The sequence below is a fragment of the Eurosta solidaginis genome, chromosome 4, assembly GCF_040869045.1.
Source record: "Eurosta solidaginis isolate ZX-2024a chromosome 4, ASM4086904v1, whole genome shotgun sequence".
NCBI classification, from domain to species: Eukaryota; Metazoa; Arthropoda; class Insecta; order Diptera; family Tephritidae; genus Eurosta; species Eurosta solidaginis.
Genome location: NC_090322.1, coordinates 106,124,734 through 106,149,153, shown reverse-complemented (window position 1 = coordinate 106,149,153; position 24,420 = coordinate 106,124,734). Strand labels below are relative to the sequence as shown.

The 24,420-nt window shown below is 38.9% G+C and overlaps 2 protein-coding genes across 3 annotated transcripts in view; one reads left to right on the top strand and one right to left on the bottom strand.

Moving 5' to 3' along the window:
* The window catches only part of Remo (Remoulade), a 208,148-nt gene extending 184,028 nt beyond the window's left edge, over positions 1–24,120 (bottom strand). The window contains exon 1 of the mRNA XM_067782380.1: positions 23,473–24,120. Coding sequence (XP_067638481.1) covers positions 23,473–23,687 — 215 coding nt within the window. The 5' untranslated portion in view covers positions 23,688–24,120. The remainder of the gene's footprint in view (positions 1–23,472) is intronic.
* Positions 833–4,115, top strand: LOC137248105 (uncharacterized). Of its 2 annotated transcripts, XM_067778984.1 has the most exons (3): positions 833–1,114; positions 1,196–3,903; positions 3,985–4,115. In XM_067778984.1, the coding sequence occupies exon 2, from the start codon at positions 1,838–1,840 to the stop codon at positions 3,896–3,898; it is 2,061 nt and encodes a 686-aa protein (XP_067635085.1). In that variant the 5' UTR covers positions 833–1,114; positions 1,196–1,837; the 3' UTR covers positions 3,899–3,903; positions 3,985–4,115. The 2 variants fall into 2 exon arrangements, with proteins under 2 accessions (XP_067635085.1, XP_067635084.1); XM_067778983.1 differs by having other exon boundaries at positions 1,196–4,037.
* Positions 24,121–24,420: the final 300 nt, after the last annotated feature.

The following is a 24,420-nucleotide window of genomic DNA, read 5'->3' as shown; positions in this document are numbered from 1 at the left end:
ATTTTCACGTACTATGGCAAAGAGGTCATCGACGTATTTCGTAAGTATCCTAGGTTTATACCGCAATTTTTCCATACTACTATCCAAAATTTTCTCCATTATTATATCCGCTATGATTGGGGATGTGGGCGCTCCCATCGGCATTCCTTACAAGTGCCATAGTACGTGAAAATGAGATACAAAACACACTTGACACACTCAACAATTTTGACAAGAATATAAAATTTACTGTAGAAGTAGAAAATAACGGAAAATTAGCTTATTTAGACTCTGAAATAAACAGATGAGGCAATCGACTAAAACTTAAGTGGTATAAAAAAGAAATAGCTTCAGGACGAATTATAAATTTTAATTCTAAGCATCCCAAATCCATGATTGTAAATACAGCATTGGGCTGTATACGGAAAATGCTACTTACATCAGACGAAGTGTACCACAAGGAAATAAAGAAAGAAATATTCATATTGTTAAGAAATAATGATTTTCCTAAACACACAATAAGAAGGTTAACCAAAAAAGCTAAATTGCCAAATAACACACAAAAACCCGGAAAACCATTAAATTTTAAATCGCTGGCCTATGTACCTCAATTATCAGAACGTTTGGCTAAATCTGATTGTTACAACAAGGATAACACAAAAATAGCACATAAGCCGTCTAATACTTTAAAACAATTTTTCAATAAAACGAAGTCAACTATACCAAATATGGACAAAAGCAACGTTGTGTATAAAATCCCCTATAAAGGCAAGGTTGAGGAAGCTTGCAATAGTATTTATGTCGGTACAACTAAGTCCAAACTAAAAACAAGGCTATCACAACATAAATCCGATCTAAAACAATGCCATCAACAAAATAACCAGAAAACAGCACTCATGGCACACTGTGCAGCTAGTGGGCACATACCCAACTTTGACGAAACCAAAATACTGCAACAAGAACAACACTACAGTAAACGATTCACTCTTGAAATGTTACACATTATCAACGTACCGACTAACATACGACTCAACTTTAAGAGCGACGTGGACAATTCCGCGCATATATACAAACACTTGCTTAGAGGAAGACAGTACCATACTCCACGTCACACAGGGCAGACGTGCTAAGAAACGTATGTGCAGATGTAAAATGATAAAATTTTTTGGTGATAATTTGTTAATTGTTTATTTATTATTATTTTTGTTTTTATTAGTTTTGTAACCCTGATGACGATTGCCGCAGAACAGTCGAAATATATTGGTTGAGAGAAAAGAAAAAATCATCAACGGTATTTTATTTTACAACACAGACCTCGAGCCAGCTAAATAAGATAGTTATTTGAAGAATATTGTAGCCAAAAAATACAATTTACATAGACGGAAGGCACGCCGTGAGCATAAATCAGCAAACATGGGATATGCTAATATAAAAAACTACAATGAAAACGCTAAATCAACAATCAACAAATTGCAGCTAATGTCAAGGAAATTGGTAAAAGTTAAATCAAGTTTGGAGTTCCTTATGAAATGTAGAAAGTCAAAAATTTTCCCTAAGTTTATAAGTAATTCAACTAAATGTAAGCAATTATTTGTATCTGACTCGGACAAAAACACGGACATAGAAAAATTAGTACACAGACATACGCAGTTTTACCTTATGAAAATTTTAAGCCTGCTGATAAAACAAAAACACAATATATTGCAACGATTAAACCATCGAATAGATCAAGTAACACAAAAACTTAGAGAACAATTGGGTGAGAAAGAATTTATTGAGCTAATGGAAAGGGAGAGTAATGTCGCGAACAAAACAACAACAACACTAAAAAAAGCGCCAAGAGTTAAAATTTAACAAAATGCGAGCAAAACGAAACGAAATACTTACTAGTAACAAAAAACATGAAGAGTGGTTTATAAATAAAACGAAATTAGAATTTCCACAAGATATAAAAGCGTTGTTGGCGAAGGGGCCGAAGTTCGGACTACCGGTCGATAATAAGAGCTTCCCGCTGTTTCAATACATTGCGGATGGAGAGGATTTGTTACAAACTATAAAGAATAAAGATCAGCAAGAGGAGCCACGCACAAAACTCTCGCTGATGATAAAAAGTCACACAACAACAAACAAGACAAGTGCAATAGACAGTGCAATTGCAGATTCAGTGGAGCAAACAAAGAAATTTCTTAAACAAAATAGTAACATACGAATTTTAACTTCAGACAAAGGTAATAAAACGGTAGCAATGGAAGTCGACGATTACAATAAGAAAATGGAAGAAATTTTAATGGATTTAACTACATATAGGGTTCAAAGACAGGACCCAACCTCACGATTGCAGAATAAGAACAACTGCCTAGTAGATAAGCTTTTTAAAATGGATTTAATCACGAAGTCTGAGAGAAATAGACTTACAACAACAACTGCGCTTCCACCCAGAATATATGGCCTCCCTAAGATCCATAAGGAAGGCACTCCATTAAGGCCAATTTGTTCAGCGATTGGATCACCCTCATATGGTTTGTGCAAATATATTGCTGAAATATTAAAAAACATAACGTCAAATTCTATATATAACATCAAAAACACGCTCGAGTTTAAAGAAAGGGTAAATAACACTTATGTATTTGACGACGAAAAACTTATTTCGTTCGACGTGTTATCACTTTTTCCGAGTATACCAATACAGCTGGTACTCGATACAATACAAGAAAAGTGGGTAATGATTAAAGAGTTCACAAAGATACCCAAACAGCTGTTTATGGAGATAACAACATTCTGTATAAAAGAGAGCAGATATTTTAAGTTTAATAATACCATATACACGCAATTGAAAGGAATGCCGATGGAAGCGCCCACATCCCCAATCATAGCGGATATAATAATGGAGAAAAATTTGGATAGTAGTATGGAAAAATTGCGGTATAAACCTAGGATACTTACGAAATACGTCGATGACCTCTTTGCCATAGTACGTGAAAATGAGATACAAAATACACTTGACACACTCAACAATTTTGACAAGAATATAAAATTTACTGTAGAAGTAGAAAATAACGGAAAATTAGCTTATTTAGACTCTGAAATAAACAGACGAGGCAATCGACTAAAACTTAAGTGGTATAAAAAAGAAATAGCTTCAGGACGAATTATAAATTTTAATTCTAAGCATCCCAAATCCATGATTGTAAATACAGCATTGGGCTGTATACGGAAAATGCTACTTACATCAGACGAAGTGTACCACAAGGAAATAAAGAAAGAAATAGTCATATTGTTAAGAAATAATGATTTTCCTAAACACACAATAAGAAGGTTAATCAGAAAAGCTAAATTGCCAAATAACACACAAAAACCCGGAAAACCATTAAATTTTAAGTCGCTGGCCTATGTACCTCAATTATCAGAACGTTTGGCTAAATCTGATTGTTACAACAAGGATAACACAAAAATAGCACATAAGCCGTCTAATACTTTAAAACAATTTTTCAATAAAACGAAGTCAACTATACCAAATATGGACAAAAGCAACGTTGTGCATAAAATCCCCTGTAAAGGCAAGGTTGAGGAAGCTTGCAATAGTATTTATGTCGGTACAACTAAGTCCAAACTAAAAACAAGACTATCACAACATAAATCCGATCTAAAACAATGCCATCAACAAAATAACCAGAAAACAGCACTCATGGCACACTGTGCAGCTAGTGGGCACATACCCAACTTTGACGAAACCAAAATACTGCAACAAGAACAACACTACAGTAAACGATTCACTCTTGAAATGTTACACATTATCAACGTACCGACTAACATACGACTCAACTTTAAGAGCGACGTGGACAATTCCGCGCATATATACAAACACTTGCTTAGAGGAAGACAGTACCATACTCCACGTCACACAGGGCAGACGTGCTAAGAAACGTATGTGCAGATGTAAAATGATAAAATTTGTTGGTGATAATTTGTTAATTGTTTATTTATTATTATTTTTGTTTTTATTAGTTTTGTAACCCTGATGACGATTGCCGCAGAGCAGTCGAAATATATTGGTTGAGAGAAAAGAAAAAATCATCAACGGTGTTTTATTTTACAACACAGACCTCGAGCCAGCTAAATAAGATAGTTAAAAAGAACATATATAAATATAAAGTCACGCTGGCATCAAGTTACGGTTACTCCAAAATAATTTGTAAACACATGCCGATTTTTAAGCGAGTCGACGCTGTGCAAAATACACTTAAAATTCTGATATGTAAAACCAAACATCAATAACACTTGATGCAAAACATTATTCATAATCACAAACACATAACCATACAAATATACATATATACATTATACTTCAAAACATAAAAAAAAAATATACAAACAAAAGAGCAAAAAAAAAAATATGTCAGCGCAAAAAATCACACAGGTCAAAAATAAATAAGCAAACTCCTCATGCTCAATATAAAGTTACCGCAATACAATAAATTACAATAGAAAACTAAAAGCAATTAAAATTTTGTAAACTCTAAATGGGTCATTAAGTCACTTTAAGGATCACAAACAATTGTTCTCAAGTGTATGTGACCCTTCTTAAAGGTGGATGGTGTAGCATTACCCCTTTTTATGCCAATGCATTTCAGCATGTGCATCTTGACCTCCTATGCGAATGCATTCTTATGCATTAGGGCGGGTCGATTTAAAAATCGCTCAATGACCCGTGAAAATCTTATTCTAGGGATCAAAATAAGAAACTTTGCCGAAGGAACCATACCTCTAAAACGAATTCTGATGTCCCCCCTTTGGGTCGAACTTTTGGGTAGGGGCAATTTCAATTCTATCTGCTGTGTCTTGTGGTGGCTTAAAAAAAACAACACAAGCAATTTTACGATCTGCATCATTTTTTAAAACGGTTGAATAAAAAACCCACACAACTATGTTTACGACATGATGCCTTGGTTTTAAAAGGGGGTTGTTAAAACGCTAATTTCTAATAATTTTTTTTAATTTCTTTTCTATTACTAAGTTAAATTCATTTTTTCATTTACATATGTTCTGACTAAATAAATTTCTAAAGAGAAAAATAAACTCCTTAAAGAAAAAACATAGGCATTTCAAAGTGGGGGACATCAAAATTCGTGTTAGAGGTATGGTTCCTTCGGCAAAGTTTCTTATTTTGATCCCTAGAATATGATTTACACAGAGCAATGGCCGATTTTTTAGCCTCCCCACAAATCGACCCGGCCTATTATGCATATTTAAATACCGACCATACACAGTCATATTGCACTCATATTACAATGTTGACCCACATAAATTACGTTCACTCCAACAACAAGCATATCCATTTGCATTTGTTTGTAAACCCTTGCTCAATGAGTCACACTAACAAGCACACGTGCCTGTTAGAATGCCCGATCGCCAGTGTCAGTTTGTCAATGGGACGTCATAAGAAATATTCGCTGACTTGACACATATGAAATAGAATGTAGTTATTTCTAGTATGTAATTATGTGAATGTTGTAATAGTATTGTAAGTAATTTTACTATAAAATAGAAAGTATTCATGAATAAAAATCAATCTGATGTCTGCGCTGACGATAAGCGCTATTCAACTTATATTTTTGTTTAATTTTACAAAGAAGTCACCAAAATACCTAATGCGCATTGACGCCATATTTGGATGATGATGGTTTACTACGAATCTATGTAAGAATCGATGCAGCTTACTGTTTGCCAATGTCTGCGCGTCGTCCGATTATTTTTCCATCGAATCACTACGTCACTAAATTAATTGTTACGCAACATCACATAAAGCAAAACCACCAGAACGAATGTCTAACAATCAACGAAATTCGTCAGCGATATTGGATCCCAGCAATTCGCAACGTTTTAAAGTCCGTTAAGAAAAGATGCTCAGAGTGCATATACGATAGAGCAAAGCCGGCCGCACCATTAATGGATCAGCTGCCAGTGGACCGTTTAACACCGTATGTTCGGCCTTTTACATACAGTGGAGTCGACTATTGTGGACCGTTTCATGTTGTCATTGGTCGCAGGAGAGAAAAACGCTGGATTGCCTTATTTACGTGTATGACAACGAGGGCGGTGCACCTGGAACTATCAGAGAGCCTGTCTACGGATGCCTTCATCCTATGTCTTAGCAATCTCATAAATCGTCGCGGGGTGGCAATACGTATGTGCAGCGACAATGGCACTAATTTCGTTGGGGCGCAAAGGGAGATGCCGACAGAATGTTTGATTTCAACTCCATTGATCGTGAAATGGCTATACAGAAAATTGAATGGGTTTTCAATTGCCCTATAGATCCGGAGAGCGGAGGCTGTTGGCAACGCCTTATCCAATGTACTAAGGGACTATTACACAAGGTTTTGAAAGAAGAAGCACCTAGGGTGGAGACATTTCATAGCGTTATCATAGAGATTGAAAACATCATCAACAGCCGACCATTGACCGACAAGCCTATTTCGCCGACAGATGAAGAACCTCTCACACCAAATCATTTCCTGTTAGGCTGTCTACACTCGACGCAGACACCGCATCCCGACGAAGAGCGGCTATGTTTTCGTGAGCAATGGAGGATTGCTCAAAATTTAAAAGATCGCGCATGGAAAAGATGGACAATAGAGTATTTACCCCGACTCCTATGTAGGTCCAAGTGGAGAGATGATGTGGACACGGTCAAGCCTGGGACGATTGTTATCGTGTGAGATCCTTCAGTACCTCGTAGTCATTGGGAGAAGGGCAGAATTGTCGAGCCCGGAGTGCGAATGTACAGACGTCACATGTAATCATCCGCAGAACTATCCGCAGGCTTGCCATGCGAACCCTCACATGATTCGCCAGGAGGTGGAATGTTGCAATAACGTAATAAGACGACACGGTCTGGCAGCGTCAACGACTATACAAATAAAAGACCAATCTGGTAGCGCCCGTATAGAGAACAGCAGCCAACCAGACAGAATTGAAGAAAAAGCCACTGAGAAAAGACACCAAATTTTCAGTACTTTGCTACTTACTTGCCTTTTTCGATTTATTGTACTTGACTAATCTAAATGGTTTATAATCGTTATAAATGTAACTTCAATGGTATAAATGAAATTCATTGGTTCCGCTTCATTAAATGTATTAAAAACTAAGTGTTTGAAGTTTTCTCTTTGCCGGTCGTCACACAACATAGATGATGAAGAAGTGCTTGTGTCATTTGATGTCGTGATGTCACTAATATCCCCACCAATCTCGCCATCCGAATACTAATGCAAAAATGGGACCAAATAAAATCCATAACAAATATACCAAAAATCAAATTCGATGACATATTAAAATTCTGCTTATTAGATAACAATTATTTTAAATACAATGACACAATTTATGCAAAATCGTTTGGCATGCCAATGGGTAACCCTCTCTCCCCGACAATAGCTGTTATAATTATGGACGAACTACTTGACAACACACTTAAGGAAAAACTTAGCATAAATATAAAATTTCTAGTCAAATATGTCGACGATATCTTCGCGATAGTTAAAACAAATGACGTGAAACAGATCCTAGAAGCCCTAAACAATTAGCATAATAATATTCAATTTACATACGAAGTGGAAAAAGAATGCATTCCTCGACGTCAAAATACACAAATGTAATGGAAATATCGTTTTTGATTGGTATGCAAAACCTCTATCTTCTGGACGTCTGATAAACTTTTTCTCATAACAACCCCTAACATATAAAATAAACACGGCGAAAAATCTTATAAGCAAAGTTCTAACAACAATCCATGAACAATTTTAAGATAAAACCTTAAGGAAAATTAACGAAATCCTTAAAAACAATCTAACATCTAACAACAAATCTATCTGGGCACTCTAATAAAGAATCTAGTTGATCACAAAATAATGGAAATAAAAGCCGAACAAAATAAAACAACAATACAAACGTAACGTTCAACGTAACATACATACCCAAACTTACGGAGAACTTCAGCAAAACGCTAACCAACAACAAACACAAAATTGCACTTGCCTAAAAATCCAATCATACATTATCGACGCTATTCACAAAAACAAAAAGCCGTATTGAGAAGCTCCAATAAAACAACGTTATATATGAAATAACATGTAAACGCGGCGAAAATGAAGAATGCAAGAAAATATACATAGGAACAACAAAACGGCCACTAGGCACGCTGCTGAATTATAGACAAAAATAAACAAGGAAAAGCCAGGTACACATTGGAAAGCCTGCGAACATTGCAAAGAAGAGACATAACAATAAACGAAAAGGAAGATACAGATGATGTTGCTCCTGCGCTTCCCAAGGCAGTCGGTTCTATGAACCGGAGCGACTCGGGATTTTTCCCGACCAAGGACTGTCATTTCAGTGTAACCCCATTTAATTTGTTTCGTCCCTCCCACAAATTGTCATCCTCCCAGCAGCTCCTTGCAGCAGGACTGCTCCATATTCTCTTGCTCCGGGAAGGTATCGAATCCAATCCGGGTCCGTCTCCTGGCCCCGGTCCTGAGAAATGGTTTTGCTGCATCTGCCGGAAAAGAATCTTTTTAGGACGGTCATACTCTGTTCAGTGTGTCTCGTGTAAGGGATGGTTGCATCGGACAGGTTGTTCTGGGCTTGATCCCAAAACCCGACGTCCACGTAACTTTTATAAATCTTTTGTGGCTCCTTGCTGTTCACGCCCAAGGGCGCCCTGTAGTCTACGTCTAAGCGCCCCCCCATTACCTTCCAGCAGCCCCGCTGCTCAGCAAGCCACAACAAGTACCCGCTGCTGCTCGCGCCTTACGGCGCCAACAACTCAAACAGCTGCTACCACTCATAACTACAATCTTCGTAGTAGAGTCGGAAGCAATGCTGAGCAACAGCCCCTGCCCCCGTCTTCTCCCCCCCCTATTTTCCGGCAGCAATCGTGTAGGTCAGGGAAACAGACTCTTAGTCCCTACCTCCGTTTGCACCGTTTGCCAGCACAGAATATATATGTTTGCGACATCCGCCCAATGCAGCTCCTGCCTTGAGTGGTGCCACTTTCCTAGATGTTCTGGTCTCCGCGACGGCAACCCCTCGACGGGTTTCATCGCGCCATGTTGCCAGGTCGCAAACCCAAATCATCCGGGTACCCCAATGCTTGCCCAAGGACGCCCAGTCCCAGGGCCACAACAGCAATTGCGTCCTGGCCTTCCTCAACCCAGGCGTAGTCACCCGTCACTTACCCCCAGAGTGGCGACGTCTCCCCTCATGCACTTCAGAATTCTGCACTTAACCTTTAATGGACTAACTGGGAAGATTACGGAGATATTCAATTTCATGAAGCAGCACAACATCCGCATTGGTGCGATTCAAGAGACTAAACTCACAGCACGATCTGCATTGCAGACCTGCTCTGGGTATAATGTCCACAGAAAAGATCGCGAGAGCGGAAATGGAGGCGGCCTCGCGTTTATAACACACCACTCTGTGCAATATCACATATTTGATCCTGGCATCGACCGCAGGGACAACGTCTTAGAACGTCAAGGCCTATCTGTCCGGTCAGGCGATGCAAACCTAGAAATCATCAACATCTACATCCCCCCTGCCACCTGTTGCCCCGGTGGATACCGCCCTAATATCAGAGCCTTACTCACTGGAAACAATCGCATTATTTTAGGCGACTTCAATGCCCATCATGATTTATGGCATTCAAATTTGCGGGCGGACAGTAGGGGCGAGATGTTGGCGGATCAAATAGAAGAAACGACGTTCTGCACAATAAACGGAGACGCCCCCACACGTATGGTAGGAAGCTGTCACAGTTCGCCAATCGTGAGCGCAGAACTCGTAAACTGCGTCAACTGGCAGCCGATGGTATCATTGGCATCCGACCACCTGCCTATACTTGTTTCGCTCGAGCGTACCGCCGACTTCATCGTCACCGAAAAACGCACTTTCATAAACTTTAAAAAAGGAAAGTGGGAAGAATATAAATCCTTTACAGACAACCTCTTTGCTGCCCTCCCTATCCCGACTGATGCCCGCCAAGGGGAGCGTGCCTTCCGCAAGGTCATTGAATCCGCCTCGGCACGTTTCATTCCCGCCGGGAGAATTCCCGAAATCCGGCCCCACTTCCCGGCGGAGGCCGCAAACTTAGCGAGAGAACGTGACCTTATAAGGCAGCTTGATCCAGGCGACCCCCAAATAAGGGATATAAACCATTGCATGAGATTGCTTGTGGATGAACACAAGCGGGCGAAATGGGAGGAGCACCTAAGAGGTTGTAACCTCTCTACCGGTGTGGGTAAACTTTGGTCCACCGTAAAGTCCCTATCGAATCCGACTAAGCACAAAGACAAAGTTTCCATCGCCTTTGGCGACAAAGTGCTGTCGGATGCGAAAAAATGCGCGAGCGCTTTCTGCCGACAATATATAATGCATTCTACGGTCGACAAAGTTAGACGGAGGGCCAACAGACACGCACATAAACACAAATTCAGCGCGTCGCCAATCACCATCACCGCTAAAGAGGTTGAGGACGCCATTGGTCGCGCTAAACCATCCAAAGCAGTGGGCCCAGACGGCATAGCCATGCCGATGCTTAAAAGCCTAGGGAAAGAGGGTTTCAAATATTTAGCGCAGGTCTTCAACCTGTCTTTTTCCACCTTTGTCATACCCGAGAAATGGAGAATGGCCAAGGTGGTCCCGCTACTAAAGCCTGGTAAACCAGCTAACATAGGAGAGTCGTATCGTCCGATATCTCTCCTATCGCCAGTAGCAAAGACGCTCGAAGCCATTTTGCTCCCTTATTTCCAAGCAAATTTGCAACTAGCCTCCCATCAGCATGGCTTCAGAAAACTCCATAGCACTACCTCCGCGCTAAATGCCATTAGCACCCAGATAAATTGCGGTTTAAATCAAAACCCCCACCATAGAACAGTACTCGTAGCGCTAGACCTATCAAAAGCTTTTGATACGGTCAACCATGGCTCGTTACTGCAAGACCTGGAAGGGTCTACCCTTCCCCCATGTCTTAAAAGGTGGACCGCAGGCATCGGTGCTATTTAGAAACGAAACATCAAAGCCAAGGAGAATTAAACAAGGGGTGCCACAGGGTGGTGTCCTATCCCCACTTTTGTTTAATTTCTACATATCTAAGCTACCTTCACCACCGGAAGGAGTCACAATCGTTTCCTACGCCGATGACTGCACAGTAATGGCCACAGGCCCAGGCCCACAGATCGATGAGCTATGCAATAAAATAAACGGCTACCTCCCTGATCTCTCCAGTTTTTTCGCCTCGCGAAACCTGGCATTATCACCGACTAAATCTTCCGCGACCTTATTTATAACATGGACGTCCCAAATGTCGACCATTTTGAACATCCACGTCGATGGCTCTACGCTACCGACTGTCCTACACCCCAAAATCTTGGGTGTGACGTTTGATCAGGATCTACATTTTGGTGAGCACGCAGCCGCAATTGTTCCGAGAATTCAGAGCCGTAACAAAATCCTCAAATCCCTTGCTGGCAGTACCTGGGGAAAAGATAAAGAAACGCTCATGACTACATACAAAGCAATTAGCCAGCCGATTACGTGCTACGCGTCACCCATATGGTCGCCAAGCCTAAAAATTACCCACTGGAAGAAGCTACAGGCCTGCCAAAATACTGCTCTCAGAATTGCCACGGGCTGTCTTCTTATGTCCCCAGAACACCATCTACATAATGAGGCGAGAATACTCCCCATCAGGGAAAGAAACGAGATGCTGACCAAACAGTTCCTGTTGAATACCCAGAAACCTGGGCATCCCAAAAGACATCTGATTGACGAGCCAGCTCCGCCTAGGGGCTTAAGGAGTCATCTCCGTAAGCATTTTGAGGAAATACGGCATCTGAGAACACAGCCGTATGAAGCGAAAAAACACAAGCAGGTCCTTGGTGAACTCCACAAACAGGCGTCGGACCTTTATGCCGGGAATTGCCCGGTGAACCCAGTACTCAAAGTAAAGTATCCAAAACTTGCGGAAGAGGAACGCATACTCCCCAGGGAAACGCGTGTCACTCTGGCTCAACTTCGTTCTGGATACTGTAACAGGTTAAACTCTTACCTATCCAGAATCAACCCCGACATACAAAATGTATGCCCCGCTTGCAATGTGTCCCCACATGACACCAACCATCTCTTTAATTGTAATGTGGAACCAACGCCTCTAACACCCCTTTCCCTATGGTCCACCCCTGTTGAAACAGCAAGTTTCCTTGGACTCCCGTTAGAGGATATTGATGACAGTTTGTGATCGGTCGCGTCTGTTAGGTGGGGCGAAGCACTGCTACAACAACAACAACAACATGTTGCTCCTGCCTACAGCTTCTGTCTCTAACATTAATTCGTTTCAGTATGACAATGATACCACTATAGGATGGTACCGAAAATAGTTTAAGATCTAAGAAAATTATTTAAATAGTCCAATTATGTGAATGTTTCTATGTAAATCGTGTTATAAGAATTATTTAAGGTGTTCTTTGCCTCTTGTTTTGCGATATTTGTTTGCATGTAATACTGTGATTTAAATGTTATGCACTTATGCCTTCCCTGTTTTTTATATTAATGTATTATTTTTATATTAATGTTATTGCTTTTGATGTACATTGGATCGATTTTCCGTCATCCCTTGTCAAATTTGGTTTCGAGACAAACCGGTTTCGGCGAGAACGAAAAACGACACTGATAATGGCACAACGCTGAAACCGGTTACTCTCGAAACCAAATTTGACAAGGGATCAAAATCGTTCCAATATACATCATTTATCCACCCTGTCGGAAAATAAACAAAACAAAATAAGTCAGTTATTGCTTTTGTTATTAAATTCACAGATCACCCTTGAAAAAGCTATAGAGACTAGCGAAATGTCGGGTTTGAATGGTGAAATGAGTTGTTTTTATTTGCACCAAACGCTAATGGTCAAAAGTATTGAAAAGCCGAGATCTTTCTTTAATTGCGTTCTTTATTGAAGCAGTAACAAATTCGAAGTAAGAAGTTTTTCACAAGAAATTAGACGCTTATATATATATATATATATATATATATATATATATATATATTGCAGAGTTGCCATGTGTATAAAATTGAATAAAGTAGATTTGTAATTTCAACACTCCTCTTTGATACATTTTTCTAAACCACACATTTTCCTGAAATTTTCTAACTTTGTCTTCGCAAGCGGTTTAGTTAATAAATTTGCTATCATTTCTTCAGAAGCACAATACTTAACCTTAATTATATTTTTAGAAACAAAGTCTTTGATAAAATGATAATTTATGTCTATATGCTTAGACCTTCCATTAAAGTTTTCATTATGAAGCATTTTAATGCTACTTTGATTGTCTTCTTATATTTTAACTGGTAACTTTGTTTCGTAACCCATGTCATGTAAAAGCTCATATAACCATCTCATTTCTTTATTGGCTTCAGCAAATGCAATATATTCTGCTTCAGTAGAAGCGAAACACAATTTTGTTTACGACATGCCCGGCTTATAAGTCCTCCATTTAAATAGAAAACATAACCACTATGTGATTTCCTATCTGGACTATTTTCACCCCAATCAGCATCAGCGTACCCGTGAAATTCAAGATCGGTTGCATTAACGTTGCTTAATCGCAAAACATAATCAATTGTGCCTTTTAAATATTTCATGACGCGCTTAACCTCATTCCAATCGTTTTTAGTCGGACTACAAGTTTTCTGCGCTAAAATCGAAATACTAGCTGTTGTTGTTGTTGTTGTTGTAGCAATGCTCGCCCCACCTAATAGCCGCGACCGATCACAAATTGTCATCAATATCCTCTAATGGGAGTCCAAGGAAACTTGCCGTTTCAACAGGGGTGGACCATAAGGAACGGGGTGTTAGAGGCGTTGGTTCCACATTACAATTAAAGAGATGGTTGGTGTCATGTGGGGACACATTGCAAGCAGGGCATACATTTTGTATGTCGGGGTTGATTCTGGATAGGTAAGAGTTTAACCTGTTACAGTATCCAGAACGAAGTTGAGCAAGAGTGACACGCGTTTCCCTGGGGAGTATGCGTTCCTCTTCTGCGAGTTCTGGATATTTTTCTTCAAGTACTGGATTCACCGGGCAATTCCCGACATAAAGGTCCGACGCCTGTCTATGGAGTTCACCAAGGACCTGCTTGTGTTTTTCCGCTTCATACGGCTGGGTTCTCAGGTGCCGTATTTCCTCAAAATGCTTACGGAGATGACTCCTTAGGCCCCTAGGCGGTGCTGGTTCGTCAATCAGGTGTCTGTTGGGATGCCCAGGTTTCTGGGTATTCAACAGAAACTGTTTGGTCAGCATCTCATTTCTCTCCCTGATGGGGAGTATTCTCGCCTCATTATGCAGATGGTGTTCTGGGGACATAAGAAGACAGCCCGTGGCGATTCTGAGAGCAGTATTTTGGCAGGCCTGTAGTTTCTTCCAGTGGGTGGTTTTTAGGCTTGGCGACCATATGGGTGACGCGTAGCACGTAATCGGCTGGCTAATTGCTTTGTATGTGGTCAAGAGCGTTTCTTTATCTTTTCCCCAGGTACTGCCAGCAAGGGATTTGAGGATTTTATTACGGCTCTGAATTCTTGGAACAATTGCGGTTGCGTGCGCACCAAAATGTAGATCCTGATCAAACGTCACACCCAAGATTTTGGGGTGTAGGACAGTCGGTAGCGTAGTGCCATCGACGTGGATGTTCAATATGGTCGACATTTGGGGCGTCCATGTTGTAAATAAGGTCGCGGAAGATTTAGTCGGTGACAATGCCAGGTTTCGCGAGGCGAAAAAACTGGAGAGATCAGGGAGATAGCCGTTTATTTTATTGCATAGCTCATCGATCTTTGGGCCTGGGCCTGTGGCCATTATTGTGCATTCATCGGCGTAGGAAACGATTGTGACTCCTTCCGGTGGTGAAGGTAGCTTAGATATGTAGAAATTAAACAAAAGCGGGGATAGGACACCACCCTGTGGCACCCCTTGTTTAATTCTCCTTTGTTTTGATGTTTCGTTTCTGAATTGCACCTATGCCTGCCGACCACCCAGATAATTTGCGGTCCACCTTTTAAGACATGGGGGAAGGGTGGACCCTTCCAGGTCTTGCAGTAACGAGCCATGGTTGACCGTATCAAAAGCTTTTGATAGGTCTAACGCTACGATTACTGTTCTATGGTGGGGATATTGATTCAAACCGCAATCGCTTCCCAAGGCAGTCGGTTCTATGTACCGGAGCGACTCGGGATTTTTCCCGACCAAGGACTGTCATTTCAGTGTGACCCCATTTAATTTGTTTCGTCCCTCCCACAAATACTAGCTGTAATATCTGGTCGCGCGTTGAGCGCCAAGTACAATAAACTACCAATAGCCTTTTGATATAATTTATTATCTGGAAGTTTTTCATCACAGGGATTTTCGAATATGAAACTGATGACGGAATTTCTGATATTTTTGAGTCTTGTAACCCAAAACAACTTAAAATATTTTTAATATAATTTCTTTGACTTAGTAAATAATTTCCGTTTGAATCTTTGTTTATTTCCATTCCTAAATAATGCTTGATCGGTCCCAAATTATTCATTTCAAATTCTTGACTAAGACTTTTAAAAACTTCAACGATGTGAAGAAAAAACATTTCACCTTCTGCTATCTTACTTACTATAGAAGCATTGATCAACTTTACTTTGCCGGAAGTTTATATCTAAAAGTGCTTTATGTATGGTTTGATTCCATGCTCTTGCTGATTGTTTTAGCCCGTAAAGAGCTTTACTTAGCAGACAAACCCTACTTTCCTACTTCAAATCCTGGAGGCTATTTCATGTTAACAACTTCGTTGAGATCACCTTTCAAAAATGCTGTTTTTACATCAAAATGATGTATAACCATTTGCTCTTTTCCTGCAACTGAAAATAAAGTTCTTATAGTACTTTGCCTAACTACTGGAGCAAATACAGCATCATAGTCAATCCCAAGCTTCTGATTAAATCCTTGTGCAACTAACCTTGCTTTAAATCGTTCAACACTTCCGTTTACATCTATCTTTTTCTTGAATACCCATTTACAACCAATAGCTTTCTTGCCTTTTGGCAGATCTACAAGCTTCCATGTTTTATTATGTTGTAAAGAATTTAACTCCTGCATCGCATCACTCCAATAATTCTTCTCATCCTTAATTTTAATAGCCTCATTAAAATTATTTTGATCTGGAGTGAAAGATGTCAAGCTAACATTTTCTTGAATTAATCTTTTTGGTGGAATACCTTTATTAACACGAATAGATGTTCTACGAATAGGTTCTTCGACAACATCACTAGCATCCAAAAACTCTTCCTCTGTATTTGAACTAGACCCAATTTCCAAATACGACACATCAACATCCATATTTTCCACACTAATTTTATCCTTGTCAACTACTCCATCTTCATGCATTGAATATACATTTCCGATAGAATTAGGTAAAAATATATGAGTATCCCTCTTCTGAATATCTAAACTAGAATCATCATTTTTATAATTTTTCTCATCCATGAAAGCTACATCTGGAGACACAACCACTTTAAAATTATTTCTGTCTTTGAGCTATTCTCTAATTTGCTCCTTTTTTCTTTAGGGATGTATACATAATATTCCGAACCAAATAAATGTTATTTCGAATGTCCATAGTTCAAACGGTGTTTTGCTTACGCTACGGCTAGGCAAGCAGTTCTGTAAACGATTGGCATAAATTATTGCTTCACCCCACATACATTTTGGTAAGTTAGCATCCAAAATCATACATTTGACCATTTCAATTAACGATCGGTTTTTCTTTTAGCTACTCCATTTTGCTGAGGACTACATGGTGTTGTATACTGAACTTGCGTACCACAGCTAGCTAGCAAATCTTTGACATAAAGTCCCATATATTCCCCTCTACGATCCGACCTCATTACTTTCGGATATTGATTGAATTGATTTTTTAATAAAATCCAATACTCTTTAATTTTACTAAACACTTCATCCTTAGATTTCAATAAAAATATTTCGCAATAACGTGTGTGATCATCAATAAAAGTAATAAAGTATTTGTAACCCCTATTAGTAGCCGGTGAAATAGGACCACACACGTCCGTATGAATAAGGTCAAATTTACTAGCACGTCTATCTTGGCGCTCTTTTGGAAATGGCAGTCTTGAAAACTTTCCCTGAACACATACCTCACATTTAATATTATCAGAGCAATGTGCTATTTTCATATTTTGTGCTAATTTGTCACAATGAACTTCTCGAATAGCCTCAAAATCTCTATGTCCAAAAACACGATGCCATAAATGAACACAATTTAGTCTACAATGATTCGCATACATAACTTGATTAAATTTAGTGTTTAGAACATACAAATCGTTATATATACTAGCTGTACACGCAATAGTATTACACTTTTCTATAATACACAAGACTTTTTTAAAAGAAATTTTACATCCATTTTCAACCATTTTTCTTACCGAAAGAAGGTTTGAATTGAAATCCGGCACATAGTATACATCTTTAATCCTGAGGGTTTTTCCATCAACTTCAACTTTGCATATACCTTTACCTTGGGAGAGGGAAATTTTTCCATTGGCCACAGAAATTGATTGCTGTCACGCATTCACATCCAGTTTGTTAAACATTCTTTTGTCGTTAGCAATATGACAGGTGCAACATCCTGAATCGATTACCCAATTTTGTTGATTGCTGCATTTTTCGGGCACACACCACAAAGTAATTTCTTCTACAGCTTTATTCACGTCCTGTTTTGTCTTTGTCTTATTGTTTGACAACCATGCCTTGTATTTTAAAAGAATTTTCTTGATATGCACCGATTTGTTACAAAAATAGCATTTCCTTTTTCCGTCGTTTGCATTATTTACAGCCTTTAGCGCAGAAGTCAATTCTACACTCTTACGATCATTTCTTTTTTCGATACTCTTCAATCATCTTATTTTGTACCGCACTCTTTGTTAATTCTGTATCAGAGCGGACCTCAAGCGCCGTAATAAGTCCAATAAGTCCAGCTTGCTGGAAGACTGCTTAGCAACATTGAATCTTGCCACTGCGCGGAAATGTCTTTTGCACCCATTGTCATCAGCTTGTCGAATAGTTCATTAATCACATCCATATGTTTTTCCAAATTGCCTTCTTCACGTAATTGAGTGCTGCATATTTGTCTCATCAAATGAAACCTTGAACTTAGATTTGGCTTTTCATGCTGGTCCTTTGACTTTAACCATGCACCTTTTGCATCAATTTCATTTCGTATGTAAATCAGCTGGCTATCGTCAACACACAAACTAATGATTGCAAATGCATTTTTATCTTTCTTTATAAGTGTCTCTGCACTGCCTCCCGAAACACCAGTTTCCACAACGCTCCATAAATCCTCTTTTTGAAGATACATACGCATTTTAAATTTCCAATTGTAGTAATTATCCGCATTGAGTTTTTCAACTCCGAAAAAACCTTTATCCGCCATCACATTGTGCATTAATTTCACAAATCGTACTACACAAAGACCTCGTTTAATTCTTTAAATTAATAATGCTGGAATTCATAGGCCCATAACCTATTGAAAAGCCGAGATCTTTCTTTAATTACGGTTTTTTTTTTGAAGCAGTAACAGCTCCGACACATAAGCAGTTTTCCATATAGATGAGTTTAACACAAGCTTGTTCATTAAAAGTAGATTGCACGTATTTTTATAGAGATGATATGGTGAAGATAAATGGCTACCAACTTTTCAGAGTTGATAGAAGTGGTCATGGTGGTGGTGTTGCGATATATGTAAAAAGTAGTGTGTCCTGTAAATTGTGTTCTTGTTCTAGTCCAGGTGATCCTGTGGAATATGTGTTTGTTCATATGTTTTCTGATAATAATAGTAGGCTTCTTATCGGCTGTGCATATAGACCGAATCGACTAGTATATTTTTCCGCGTTTATTGAATTTCTTCAATCGTTACTATTAGACTATGACAATATTATCATCGCTGGAGATTTTAATAGTAACCTACTGGTGGATGCCACTTTAAAACAAAACATGGAATCTCTGGGACTTTTTCCCACAAACTGTGCTATACCAACGCATTTCACAAATACTAACTCTTCTCTATTAGATTTATTTTTTGTCAATGATCTTCATAAAATGATTCACTACACGCAACTATCCGCCTCCTGCTTCTCAAAACACGACCTGATATTCCTAAACTACAACTTCCAAACATCATGTAGGCCAAGTTCGTTCGCGTATCGCGATTACAGAAGTATAGATTATTATTCCCTTGCTGAGTCCGTTGAGTCGGTTGAATGGAGCTTGATTCGTACGTTAACATCGGTTGATGACCAGACAAAGTTTCTGCAGGATAATATAAATAAGTTATTCGATGATCACGTTCCACTAAAAATAAAAACACTTAAATACAAGAATAGCCCTTGGTTCAATGCTACATTAAAACACCTTATCCACCTTCGTAACCAAGCCTACTCACGGTGGAAAAGGTAAAAAACAGTCGAAGCGCATAGCTGCTTTAAAACAGCTCGGCTTATTGCAAACAAAGCCATAAGGCTGGCCAAGGCAAATTATTTTAAGTATAAGTTTAGTTCTGCTTTGAATACAAAGGAAAAGTGGAACAAAATCAAACAAATAGGAATTGGTAAGCCCAAAAGTGACCTGTCTCATCCCCCTGATGTCGACATCAACGAAATAAATAATACTTTTGTAAGACTACCAAACTCAGCCGACAATGTGTGTATTGATAAATACTCCGTGCATGTTAATGTTGACACTAGCCCTTTCGAGTTTGTTTGTGTCGATAATTGTGACGTTATCCAAGCCATACTTTCTGTGAAGTCTAACGCAATGGGGCTTGATGGTATATGTTCAAAGTTTTTAAAAGTCATTCTTCCCAAAATCCTTCCCCACATTACTTACTTGGTCAACTCAATTTTGACGACCGGTGTCTTCCCAATATACTGGAAAGCTGCAAAAGTTATTCCAATCCGTAAACAAAATAATGAGTATCGACCAATAGCCATACTCCCTTTCCTCTCTAAGGTCGTTGAACGTATTCTACATGGGCAAATCGTATCATATGTACATGAATACAAGCTCCTGTCAGATAGTCAGTCCGGTTTCAGGTCAAAGCGGAGCTGTACAACGGCACTATTATCTGTGACAGAAGAAATTCGTGAGCGAGTGGATGAAAGTTACATTGCCTTCTTAACACTTCTTGACCACTCCAAAGCTTTCGATTCTGTAGACCACACTCTGCTCTGTAGGAAGCTGGAAAACCTATTTAACTTCTCTGGTCATGCAGTTGCCCTTATAAGATCATATCTTGGCGATAGGACTCAAGCAGTATGTATAGATGGTGAAAAGTCTGACTTCCTTCATGCCTTAAGAGGCGTCCCTCAAGGCTCTATCCTGGGTCCTCTGTTATTTGTTCTGTACATCAATGACTTACCCGATGTCCTTAAGTATTGTAATGTTCATATCTACGCTGATGATGTGCAGTTATTTACGTGTTGTCCTCGTGATCAAACTAGCTTGTGCATAAGTAACTTAAACCACGATTTGAATCAAATATTTTCATGGGCTGCTATGAATGGCTTATGTATAAACCCGAATAAGTCAAAATGTATTGTTATTCATAGAAGGTCTTTTCCCACTAATGATTTAGAGAATGTAGTGTTCGACAATTCCGTTATAGAATACGTAGATACGGCGAAAAACTTAGGTGTAATTTTTAACAAAACATTGACATGGAAAGACCATATTTTTAGAACGGTTGGGAAAGTGTATGGAATGCTTCGTACACTATGGTTAACACAGTATTTCACGCCTTTGCACATACGACTACTTCTGGCTAAAGCGTACTTAATACCTACGCTACTCCATGGTTGTGTGATTTACTCAAACTGTGACTATCTGTGCAAGAACCAACTAAATGTTGTTTACAACAACATTGCTAGATATGTTTATGGGTTGAAAAGATTTGACCACGTATCTCAACATGCTGAAAGGTTGCTAAACATTTCTTTCGAAAATCTTTTAAAAGTCAAAACACTGTCCTTCCTCCATAAATTGATACACACGAAGGAACCTGACTATCTATATCGTAAGCTTATTTTTCTGCAATCATCAAGATCGGTGCTTCTTCTTAAGCACATCAGATACCGCTCGCTAACCTCTGAGCGCCAATTCTTTGTTACTGCAATACGTCTTTGGAACTCGCTACCTACTAGTCTTCGACTCTTAAGTAATGCTCTGCACTTCAGAAAAGAGCTAACATCATTTTTTAACGACTCTTAAACTGGATCTCAAATTGTTGTTGTTAAAATGTTCATTTCTAAGTCCTTTTCCTTTCTCTGTGTCTTCTTTCTTTGTTTGTTAAATACTATTCAATCTATAACCAGCCAAAGGTTATCATCACTACTGCTGTCTTTTAATATTTATTAACTACTTTTCTTTAGTTTTAAGATTTACATTTACATACATAAATATTTCACTATTGTCCGCTATATTTAATTTAATTTGATTAATCTAATTTATTATTATAAATCTTCAATTTTTATAGCTCATGCTATTCATGACTAGCACTGTTAAATAATTTGTCAAAATTGTTGTGCTAGGAACAAATTTTCAAATAAATACATACATACAATAGTAGAATGAGCGACACTGGCGCCATCTGATATTAAAAAGTTGCCAACTCCCCAATTTTGATCCAAGCAAATCATAAGAAGAATTTGACATTTGCTTTGGCTAAGGGTGTTGGCACACTTTGCAAGTGAAATTATTTTTCCCACTGGTTGTTAAATTTTCTAACATTTTTCACAATTAAAAACTGCAATATAACAATCGAATATGACACAAAATGTTAGCAAGTATTTTTGTTGTATAGGGAGAATGTTAACAACAGTGCTTCGCGAAATTTTGTATGTGAATGGGCAAGGCGTAATAAACTTCAATTGCCAAGTCTGAAGATCCTTCATATTTACAAACGCAACATCTTGGTTGATTGTGGCGATTTATTGGAATGCATTAGCTTGTGTTAAACGCATCTATATGAAAAATGTCATTGTACCGCGGCCTTTAAGTGTCTGTATATTTGGTCTGTATAATTAATTTGTAGACTGATAAATAAAAATTAAAATTAAACCCAATTGTCAACCTCACCTACGCAGGGGGAATCCTGTTACAAATATGAACGTCTCATACTCATGTTGAGCATGCCAATCTTTGGCGACCCCAATCCAGCATCGGCTGCCTTAAGAAGCGTTGAGACTATCCATGATTTTTTTCGAGACGTTGTTGAAAGTTCCTGTTCCATGTCCAGAAAAATACCTTGGGAATATTCCTGGTGTTCCAGAGCTTTCACGCTATCGACCGACTTGCCATTTGCTGAATAGAATACTGCCTCGTTCATATTTGATTTTAGATACACATCTATTAGTCTAGCTAGAGTTTTGACCAGAAAAGATGTCAAACTAAATGGCCTATAGTTTTTCGGGTGCAGATGACTGGCTTCTCCCGCTCTCGGTATGAAGACTACCCGAGCAGTACTCCCGAGATTGCGGGACGTTATTCAGTAATATGCAACTCTTAAAGATGGTAGTAGTGCAGTTTACGGTACCCACCGAAATTTGGGCCAAGATTTTCAAGTGAGGTATCAAAAGACGCGTATTAATCTCGAGAACAATAATCCGAAGGCGGAAAGAAAAATTGTATCTCTGTCCGGAGATATTTTCAGTTGAAGTTGGCGATTTTAATGTGGTAGTTGTTGTGTTTATACCCACAAAAAAAATTGTGCATCACCGTGGCGGTAGCCACGGTTATACCACACACCCGGAATTGGCATGGCTTAGCCCAGGGTTATTTTTTATAAGCGCGGCCGAAGGCCGCTAACGCAGAAAGATGTTCTGCGCAAAAATACTATGGATCCCACCCCCGGTTTCGGAGGGACCCGCGGGTCTTTTTTCGGTTTTTCGTTAATATTTTTTGAACGGGTAACGGGGTTTTTCGGATTCTTGATCTAGACGTGAATACGCGTCGTTTGATACCTCATTCGAAAGTTTTGGCCCAAATTTGGGTGGGTACCGTAAACTGCACTATTACCTTAAAGATTATTCTTAGCCATTCTATAATTGTTCTACGGCCATCTGTAGCATAGCAGGGAATATCCCATCTGGACCCGGCGATTTGAGCATAGCATATGTTTTGGATACTTTTTGATAAAAAACGTCACCCAATCTTGTTGTTATGGACTTTTACACCGATAAAATGTTCTTCTTCAACCCGGTGTTGGACCCGAAATAAGCAGAACCCCCACACCCCCCCCCCCCCCCGCCCCCACGCGCTTTTCAATATAAATAATATATGTTTTTACCGTACACTTATAATAACGGACAAAGTGGGAATCATGCTTCTTTTGTCTACTTACAGTGTTAATATCTGCATAGCATCATCCATCAAATCTATTTGTTTCCAATTTGATACAAGCCTTTCTGGAACACCACCACATTTAACCCGTATATTGGAGCTATTTTCCGATGCCGATTTGCACTGACATATATCCGGACAATGAGCATAATAGTTTGCAAATATTGGCAGGAGTGGCCATATTAAGGAAAATACACAAATTTCCCCCAGAAACATCTTAAACCTTTTGAAAAATTCAGTATTCACAAACTATTTCGGTTGGAATTGCAAAACTATTATGTGATAATAGTGTTTCTTTGCAATTTTTATTTTGAACACAAATTCTCTTTACATTTTCACAAAAGATGACATGTTCACACAGAAACATCTATCGATTTATACTTTCTTAAGGCCAATTTACATTCAATTTAAGTGCCCATTTGATTTTTTTTTATTTGCCGTCCCTGCAAAAATTCTTGCATTACTTGTTCTATTTTCTTCATGTTGAAGTACAAAAAACGCTAGTATAGGAGTGTTCCTAAACTAATCTGTATTCATACAAAAAATGTGCTCCAATTAACATTGCGATGTCCTAGGAGAGGAGTAGGTGATCTCTCTCTCGCTTTGTTTGTGAGTATTGCATAGAGAACATACGGGAGAGTACTTTCCAAAGTACTTTCACTGCAGTACTCCATGGAGCACCCACAGAGGATCATATGCCAAAGTACTAAAGAGGAATTGTGTCGGAAAGAATTATCGGAGTGAAGTTAATTTAAAATAAAAGTAAATGAAGAGGGGCTATATAACTTTTATATTTTATACTACGAATTATTTAGCATTTGCGTGAATAAAGAAACTAATCAGCCCTATTCTTGAATCCATCGTAGAAAATCTACGAACACAACCCTCCGCTACGAATACGAAGAATTTGCTATCACTGAACGCATGTGAAATCGAAAAAAGTGCTGCC

What these genes read in the sequence shown, in the direction of transcription:
- LOC137248105 (XM_067778984.1), top strand. Translation starts at nt 1,838, where the DNA reads ATGCGAGCAAAACGAAACGAAATACTTACTAGTAACAAAAAACATGAA.